Source organism: Megalops cyprinoides, chromosome 21, assembly GCF_013368585.1.
Source record: "Megalops cyprinoides isolate fMegCyp1 chromosome 21, fMegCyp1.pri, whole genome shotgun sequence".
NCBI lineage: Eukaryota > Metazoa > Chordata > Actinopteri > Elopiformes > Megalopidae > Megalops > Megalops cyprinoides.
The window spans coordinates 22,662,693-22,672,222 of record NC_050603.1 but is presented as its reverse complement, the minus strand read 5'-3'; the positions used below and the strand labels follow the sequence as shown (position 1 = coordinate 22,672,222).

The window sequence follows — 9,530 nt, the reverse complement described above, 5'->3', positions numbered from 1 at the left end:
CTGTTTTCCATCGTTTCAGTATCTTCAGTACAAGAACATAACATAACGCAGACTGACTGTAAAATGAAACCAAACGACGAAACTGAATGCAATGCCGTGGGAACAATCCACGGGACCAATACGTATGCTTATTTTTTTGTGTATCGTTGCTGAATGAATTCCATCGAAGCCAGCACTACATTGAGATGGCGCTGAATTTGCTCCTACTGAAATAGGGTGTAAATACCGCTATCAGCCCAAACATTTGACCCTACTCATGCATCTGCATAATGTACACATTCATACGCCCAGACAACGTTTATAAAATCTTTTTTTTTTTATACTGGTTTTAGTAAGACAGAGCACACAACCCCACAAATCTATCGAGAAACATAATTTGTTATCTTTATAGGGGAATAAAAAGCGGAAGCGGCTCAAATAATTAAGTTCCTAAATGGGTATTTATAATATTACATTGTTATATTACATTATATCATAATTTTAAATCTTGTTTAGCCGTGTTTCGGGTGACTTCGACATAGGCAAGATTATTAATTTGTACGTACTTGCATCTGCGTGGCTGTTTTTGCCGGAGGAAAAACGTTTTTCTGCGACCGACAGGTGGCGCTGGATTTTGACTAGAACAGTCGAGCGGCAGGAAATACCGTAGAATGTTGCTGGTAGTCGTAACCGAAACAGCATGTAGAGCAAAATGGAATGTATTTGCTGTAGGATTTCTCACAGTACAAAAACACAAAAATTATACTCACAATCGGTATTAGCTGATCTCATTAATTTAACGACAACATCTACCACGTTATTGCAATGTCGGGAAGGAAGCGGTCCAGAGATGATGATGAAGGGGGCAGGCGAGACCACAAGAGGCACAAGGAATCAAAACACGATTTGGACAAACTCAGGAAACAAACGAAAAAACTTTCACAAGAAGTGCAAAAGATAAAGCACGTTGAGACATTGTAAGTGAAATTTTAGCATTCTTAAGTCTGTGAAACTTGTATACAGCGGCTGTAAATAATGAATGATTCCTTAAAGAGCGCTGCGGGGAGGTGGGGTGTCCATGCGCTGTAGCTAGCTACTTGTCTTGGTCTCATGTGGAATGCGGTCATTGTCACGATTGCCAAGTTGGAAAAGTTCAGCTCTTAAATCATCATAACTTAACTGGCCAAAATTGTGAGTCTAAATGAAAATGTTGTCAACACACGAACGTTGCTTACTAGTTAATAGAAATTCTAAATAGAACCCAGACTGTGGACGAGGCCTGAAAAATGCCTTTTTACCAACTGTTGTTTTCTTCCTTACAGTTATGAAAAACCCCCTCCCGGACTTGTAAAGGTTTGTTACGGGTTGGAGTTCCTCTGTTCGTTTAGCACATGTTTTGGCAAAACACACACATGCACACGGTGTAGTTTAGAGCTATTTAAACAGATGGCGTTCACTCAGCCTATTATTACAGCGTATAAACACACTCCATCAAAGGCTGCAGTGGAATTGCATGCTGGGAAACCAGTCTGCAGGCGCATCCTAGCCTGCAAAGCTTGCGGTCTGGGGACGTTTAGATTTGTTTTGCCAGCGCGCTGGGGCTGCTTTTTATAGGAGGAGGAGGACAAGCCCGAGGACTGTATACCTGACACACCGGGAAATGAAGACGCACGAGAGTTCCTGGCGCACGCGCCGACCAAGGGGCTGTGGATGCCGCTGGGGAAAGAAGTCAAAGTCATGCAGTGTAAGTGCACCGCGCGCCCCGTTACGCGGCTGCGGCGCGTCGAAGCGCGCCTGCTTCGCTGCCCTTTTCTCAAAACGCGTGTTTCGTCAGAGGGATGTGTTTGAGAATGCGAGCGGCGAAGCTGCGCGGCTTCTGAGGAGGGGAGCTGTCACTCGAATGGCCGTGCTGTCACGGCCATTCACACAGTACAAATCCACACGACTGGGTGGAACTGCAAATGTCACCGTGTCGCAGATGTTGGAGAATTGCCCAGTGAAGTGTCACATTGAAATTTTTAGTGCCTTTTATTGTGTATAAAACTGCCCCGGGGGGCCAGGAGGTGTCACTTTAGGGCATCCGAAGGAGGAAGCTCTGCTCAGTTTGACTTAAACAAGGCTTTCGTGGTTGGAGTTTCTTTGTGCACATCTTATTTTGATAAGCTTAACATGGTTGCCATGATCAAATGCTGTTCTCGTATGCCAAGTAAGAACAATGGCTTTCATTATTTCTCAGATTAATTCCTGATCCCACACATGTTCATGGTATGCAGGGCAAATAAGCATTGAAACACAAAGTAGCACAACGTTTGCGTTTGTTCTCCTGGGGAAATGTGCATTTTTCCCCATTTATAATGTATTGGGAATAATGCATATTGTCCTTTTTCGTTGACTTTGATTATAAAGTGGCCTTTGGTATGTTGGTTAATTGTAGTGGGAAATAGATGTTTGGTCATGGACTTTCAGAAGGGAAAACACTGTGGCTGGGCAGCCTAATGTGGCATTTCCTTGCATGTAAACGGTCTTTGTAGACACCTCGATGGGCCTTTGATAAGAGGAGAGTTGAAGCTGTGGTTAATATGGGTCCCACACTGACAGCAAAGCTTAATTCTCACCCATAACCTCTGATGTATTTGAATCCTGAATGATTTCTCTATGAGTACAAATAGTCCCTATGAAAATCCCTTAGAGGTGAATAATATGATTTGCCAGATTTACATTTTTGGTCTGATTTTCATAGCTGGAAGTGCTTTCTTTACGTGGAGATCTTGCAAATATACTGACTAAGGGGTGTGCTGTGTACCGTTTTATGTGTAGGTTGGAGGTGCAAACGTTATGGACACAGGACCGGAGACAAAGAGTGCCCCTTCTTTATCCAAGGAAACCAAAAGCTGGAGCAGTTCAGAGTTGTAAGTTGGCTCAGATTTGTTCATTGGCTTGATTCAAACTGCATTGTGCGTCATGGACAATTTTAATTAGCGTATTTCAGAACACTGTACGTTTGCCTCACTAACAAAAACATTGTGTAAGACAGAGAGTGGAGGACTTGTTTAAATTACTGCACAAGCACAAAGCACGTTGGGGTTAGACTGGGGCTTTCTGAGTCAGCTGTTTGTTGGCTGGCCAGTGGCCTCCAGGAATCACCACAGTGGAAGGAACTGTCATAATTCACCTGTGGAACATGTCTGCAGGCACACGAAGACCCCATGTATGACCTGATAAGAGAAAACAAACGCAACGAGAAGGAGACGAGGTACTTCTTTTTCTGTTTATTCTTTGTTTTTTTTTTTTTCCAGTAAAAGAACATTTCTATTTGCTGACATAGTGCATGCATTGCATAACCATTTCATTCCAATTAGTGTTTCCGCTAAGATTTTCCTTAGGTATGGCTCTTTGAGGGGGGCAAGGGTGAATTGTAATGACGTTACTGTAAATTCTTTTTTTTTACAAGCTGCTAACATAACCAGTAACCTAAGAATACATGCAAGAAAGTATAACTTACAAATGTGCTTTTAAAGGGGTTTATCTGCCCCCAGGAAAAATGTGTGTGTGTGTGTAGAGTTGTTTTTCTTGATTTTTAATTTGATTTGATGAGATTTAACATATGTAGCATCATATATCAGACGCTTATTTAAATGTCAGTTGCTGCAGCATTGTTGAACGCAGGAGCAGGCAAAGGCAGCTTTGTGTGTGTGTGTGTGTGTGCGTGCACTGTATGTTTGAAAATAGAAGATCAGAGTCGAGAGTCTAAATACCGCTGATTATCCCAACTGTGAAATTCAGGCGTGGCGCTGTGCTACGCCTATAAAATGCTGGAGGAAACAATGGCCATGCACATAATATGGATAGTGTAACAGGGTCATTTTATACCAAGTCAACTAAAGACCAGGAAATTCCTCAGGGCCACATTTTTTCACCGTCTTACTGTTTCTGTAAATTATTCACTGAGATCAACATCATTTTCTCTGTAGTGTGGAGTGCATACATTTCATATTCCTGTGGAATGTAAATAACCTTGAAAGCCTGGATATATATGAGGATAGATTTTCTGAACTGGATTTGAGTGACTTTTTGCTTGTCATATTGAATTATATAAAGCTTTCTCTGCACTGGAAGAATTGTATATATTTTTTATAACTGGGAATTATTCATTATTATTGCGTCACTGTTCAAATACACCCGCATAACTTTGAGAGCTGCTAGTCAGTTTCATTCTCTATAATGTCTTCTGTTTTACTCACATCCTCTATGACTTTGAAGTTGGGAAACTTTTCAGTAGATTTAAATGAGCTGGTGCCCATAATTGAATGTCTCATTGACCATTATGCGAATGTGACCATCTATCCAAGTTATGATTTCTACTCTGAGTATTTAGAGGTTTCACAAAAAGTCCAAGTGCATGGTAGAAGGACTTTTAATTGGACACTACCAAACGTCCGCCCAAGTCATGGTGGCATAAACGTCAGCGATCTGTCGGGCTCTAGTGAAGGTCTTTGTGTGGAGCTGACATCAGAAGATGAAGTAGTCATGGAATGAAATGGAATTATTGAATGCAGTGGAAATATGAAAAGCAAGAATAAAAAGGAAACGGTCTTTTCTGGAGCAGACAAGATAAAGTGGGGCCAACTGCTGACTGTTGAAAGAACATTCTACAGATGAATTGTTAATTAAGATTCTGTATCTTTTGGGAAATGTTTTCGAAGCACGCTCTCACATTTTTTTCTTCATCCCTTTCTGAGCATGTCATACCTATAGAGATGAGACTCCAGTGAAAGCCAATAGATTATTCAATTTAAAGTATTCATTAGATAGTCGGAGTGTTCTTTTTTCATTGTGAAATATTCATTATTCATCTAACAATGTTTTTGCGGGCAGCGTCTAACATTTTTTAGCTAACTCACCATTTGTCTTGTTCATTCCCTCATGTGTTGTTTATTGATTGGCCAGAAACAACTTTCCTGACTGATGTTTGGCACAAGCTTAAAACACCTTAAATCCTTATAATGAGCTTAAAATGCAGACAGTGCCTGTCATCTCATTGTATTTTCTTAGCCATACTTAGAGTAATCCCAATGGTGTGGCAGGGATTCAGTAATTTGCAGGATTTAAAATTTTGAAGACAAAAAAAATTCTGAGTGGGCTATATTGGCACCATCTGAAATCATACAAAAAGCAGCAGAGATGTTAAAGATATATGAATGGCACGATTAGAAATCCCCACTTGGAACATTGTGTGTTGTCTTGCGTGACGGAGTGTGTAATTGTGTATCTGCTGTAGTCCCGGGGCCCTGCTTGTGTGTGTCTTTGTTTACTGGCAGTTGTGCCACCAACACACACACACACACACACACACACACACACAAACCCCTTACAGTGCTGACCGCTCTACCCTCTGTTTCCAGGATACAGCAACTCCAGCAGCTGCTCCAGGACACCACCTCTGACTCGGACAGCAGCAGCTCAGCATCATCCCACTCGGACCGCGGCAAGCGCCGGCGGAAGGCAAAGAAGAAGAAGGAGAAGAAGAAGAAAGAGAAGAAGAAGAGGAAGAAGAAACGGAAGCATAAGTCCTCCAGGGCAAGTGACAGCTCTGAGTCGGACTGAAACCGGGACGAGGGGGGGCACCCAGCCCCCATGTTCCCTGTAATAACTCTTCCCCAATGCCGTCCGTGAAGGGGGGTGGTGGGGGGGGTGTGAGGTAGCCCAGCTGACAGCCTGTCCCCCGGCAGAGCGCCTCGCCAGCTTGCAGCATAAGCCGCAGATCACAGGGTGGGCCTGTCAGCCTTTGTTCTTCCCCTTCCCTGTGCCAGAATCACTTAATAATGCATGGATTTCCAGCTCCCCGTTCACCAAGGGTGAAAGGTTAATTAGGCCTCTCCATCAGATCATACAGAGCAGATCCACGCCAGGAACTGAACCCTCAAACCCGCATGTGTTTTCTTTAAATGCGCTTCAGTCAGTGGCACAGCTAATTACACCACGGACACGGTTACAAAAGGAAGAATGGTGTTTACGTCTAAACAAGAGAGACTGAATGTACATATTGCCTATTATCTGTGTAATGTGTAGGCAGTGTGTTACCTTCCCTTTTCCAGTGAAAGAATGTTTTATTTGAAAGTGCTTTTTGTGAATCAGCAGTTTGCCAATCATTTGAAACTGAAACTGTATTAAATAAGTGGCAGTTTGTCTAAGGTGGCTTACCATACAGTAGCACCACTTCGGTGTTTCAGTAGTGCAAATATGTAAATACAAAATGGATGTAAAAAAGAGTTTGAATAAATGCAGCAGAGCAGTCCAGTTCAACTGTTTTTGTTTGCTAAGCAATAATATTCCTAAGTCACCAGTTGTCACTGTATTTTTTTTTTTTAGTTTTGTCAAAATGCTAATCCATCACCACAGGTCTGATCTTTTCACTAAATGGGCTCAGAATAGTATGTAAGGCATCTGATCATGATGGCACACATCACAACTGGCATTACAAGGTCATGATGGGCCTATATGAAAAGAGATATGGTGGTCTTAGGCCTATGGGCTTAATCTTAATCACACATGTACATAGCATTTCATTTGCTTAGCAGATGCTCTTATCTACAGGAATTTGCATATTGTCCATTTATACCGCTGAATGTTTAATGAGGCAGTTACTGTAAGTACAGTAGCAGTGGCCTACTGAGGAATCGACCTGGCAACCTTTGGGTCACAATCCCTGTTCCACTATGCCACACTGCTAACACCGAATGCATGAGCCACGGGTGTCCTACTATCCTATAGTTTGAAGGAGAGGAGGAGAGAACTCTAAGCAGGGCACAGAAGAGCCTGACCCTGTTCTCACACTGCCATCTTCAAAAACAAGCTTTTTTTTCCCCTTCAACTTCTGATCTCAGCTCAAACGTTGCAGCTCGTCTCTGACGTGCTTGAGTCTCAGTGCAGCGCTGGGACTGTGTGTCATTTTATGGCAAGCTGTAAGCTCTGCGTGCCGCATCAAAGGACACTTAACAAATCTCCCATGGAAAAGATGGGACCTCAAATGGGACTCTGAAGATTTGCACTTTATATTACACTGCAAAACCAGGCCTATCTGGGGGTCAGAGAGGTGCAGATTTTGTCGCATTTGCCGATGTAATCTGTAGTGTAAATGTGTGTATACAGTTCATATGTTATAATGGGAGGTAGTGACTTCTGCTCTTTGTTATCTTCAGCTCCATGGCAACCCCTGCATTTTTCCCTTTTTTTTTTGCATTTCACGGAAAGCATCTGATAAATGATGTCTGTACGAACAGTTGTAACTGACCAGAGGCAGGAGGTTTTCACACAGAGCTCACTGCAAATGCTGAAAAGGAATTTGTCCCACCTCCTGATTCGCAAACACGACACCAAGAGCTTCGTCTTTTCTAATTAAATCAGTTCATCTTTCTGGACGGCAGAGGGACTTCATTAGAATGCTCAGTTCAGTTGTGTTTTCTCTGGTGTGTTCAAGCTTTGCTGGCAATTTGAAAGCCTGTCTTTGCCAAGTGGCTTGGTGTGCCAGGGTATTGTTCCAAATACTGCTGCCATGTCAAGTGGCTTTGAAGCAGAATGTCACATGTTCCTCTCCTGTGGTCATTCCAAGTGTTGCATCTCAGTAAATACAATAACTACAGTAACATTTGGGCATCCTTTGACAACTGCAGTATTGGGGGTACAGAGTCTGCCCAGACAACAGGGGGTTGTTGGATCAATCCCATGTTATGCAACAGTTTTAATCCATGGCTTCTGTGCTTGTTGTTTAAGGTTGCAACTTTAGATGGACAGATCTGGGTCCTGTCCAAGGCTTTATTGTACATTGTATTCTGTGCCACAAAAATTAGGGTAAGATGGTTCCAGCATTAAATGTTTACAGCAACAGAGAAGTCCATTGCTCAGAGTAAAATGGTGACTGACATTAAACCCTTTGGTCATTGATTTCTGGATTTTTTCCTTGCTTTTCACGTTTTGTGGGGTAATTCATTGGTTTTCTGCATTTCTAGAGATTGTAGAGTTTTTTTTTTGGCCATTCTTAATGCTCTGCCTTTGTGATAACTGGACACAGCTGTACTTCTGTAATTTAGTGTTAAACTAGTGTTGATTTAACTTAAAAAAATTAATCTCCTGTCACTTTCCACCACAGCCCAGTAATTATGTGTGCCATTGAATTTGCAATGAGTAGCACTCAGACCTGCTATAGATTAAGTCAATGGAAATGATTTGTCCAAGGCTTGTTATGATGGGGATTTTGGATGATTAAAGGATTTTTAAGAGATGCACAGCCACTATTACTGCAGATTATTATCAAGAGAAGCGAAGGACAGGGGGATAGTTTTAACCCCACTGCTTTACCATGGAGATGAGAGCTGTATGTGGTGGAAATTGATCTGACCTGCTTGTGAGGAAGTTTGTCTGGCACATTTTGTTCAGCTGCACATATTAGGGCAAAAGATATCTGCAACCCCTGCACAGCTCTCGGCTTTGTGCATTGCAGTTAAAAGTTGATGTTAGTTTGGTTGGAACGGGGTTAATCTGCAGCAAACATGTTAACCTGCAGATGCAGATCCTCCTTCACATTTCCATAGTAACGCCAGGGAATGTTGAGCTCTCTCGACCTTTTCTTGCTGTATTGCCTTAGCTAACCCATCAGTCTGTCTGTATGAAAAATATATTGTATGAAAAATATATTGTAATTTCAAAGTACATTGAATTTAAATGGCCTATTGAATGACAACTAAAGAGGTCAGATGCACAAACGTTGATTCCAACGGTTGGTTGATTGCAACCAGGGCTTCTGGCCCACTGTCCCATTCAAGCCACAAAACTACCATCCACCAGCATATTGCAATTCCCCATATACTGTAGTTTGTGTGACAGTTTAATAACTTATTTGTGTATCATTTTACTCATGAAATAATTTAGAAAATGTTACCTAGGTATTGTATGCCCATGCCTTTGAATTCATTTCGGAAAGATTTTGCAAATAGGTGGATATGAAGTGTGGCATTCCAAGCAAGGCAAAATTGTAACATTTCTTATTTTATCAGGTTAGAACTGTTTCATTGTCACGTGTCTTATGCTTATTGTCCACATAACTATCGAAAGAATGCCACCTTTAGGGCAACTTACAGGGAGCATTCAAATCGGAAAGAATGAAATGATGCTGGCCAGCGACTAAACCACTAATGGAAAGCAGATTCATACCAGCATTTTGTGAATTTCGAGGGTACTTGTTGAGCACGCCACCACACAACCACGCGACCATTGGAGAACAAGTCATGGCTGACGTTCTTCGGTCACCATACGTGCTGTCAACAAGCTTTTCACATTGTCCACATTTCACAGCGAAGTGTGCAAGGTAGATATTGCATCATCGGAAATGGGTAACAGAGTATTTATACACACTGGAATATAAATTACAGCTACGTTAGTGCAGTATGAAGTTTTTCTTTGTAATCTGCTTCATAAATCTAGTGTATTTAGGCTACTGGAACACACCCGCTGTACGCTGTTGCAAGCCTCTACAAGTAAACAAGCAAAAAGATGTG

The 9,530-nt window shown here is 42.0% G+C and overlaps 1 protein-coding gene across 1 annotated transcript; it reads left to right on the top strand.

Annotated features, from left to right (window-relative positions):
- The first annotated feature begins 641 nt into the window (after positions 1-641).
- On the top strand, positions 642-6,270 carry rp9 (RP9 pre-mRNA splicing factor). Its single transcript, XM_036515872.1, has 6 exons — positions 642-956; positions 1,302-1,332; positions 1,594-1,723; positions 2,797-2,888; positions 3,171-3,232; positions 5,382-6,270. Exons 1-6 carry the CDS (start codon positions 805-807, stop codon positions 5,581-5,583), a joined length of 669 nt encoding a protein of 222 aa, XP_036371765.1. The 5' UTR covers positions 642-804; the 3' UTR covers positions 5,584-6,270.
- Positions 6,271-9,530: the final 3,260 nt, after the last annotated feature.

Excerpts from the sequence above, each read along its gene's own strand:
- rp9 (XM_036515872.1), top strand. The coding sequence starts at position 805 with ATGTCGGGAAGGAAGCGGTCCAGAGATGATGATGAAGGGGGCAGGCGA. Across the intron at positions 957-1,301 it reads ATAAAGCACGTTGAGACATT|TTATGAAAAACCCCCTCCCG; the intron begins GTAAGTGAAATT and ends TCTTCCTTACAG. Across the intron at positions 1,333-1,593 it reads CCCCTCCCGGACTTGTAAAG|GAGGAGGAGGACAAGCCCGA; the intron begins GTTTGTTACGGG and ends TGCTTTTTATAG.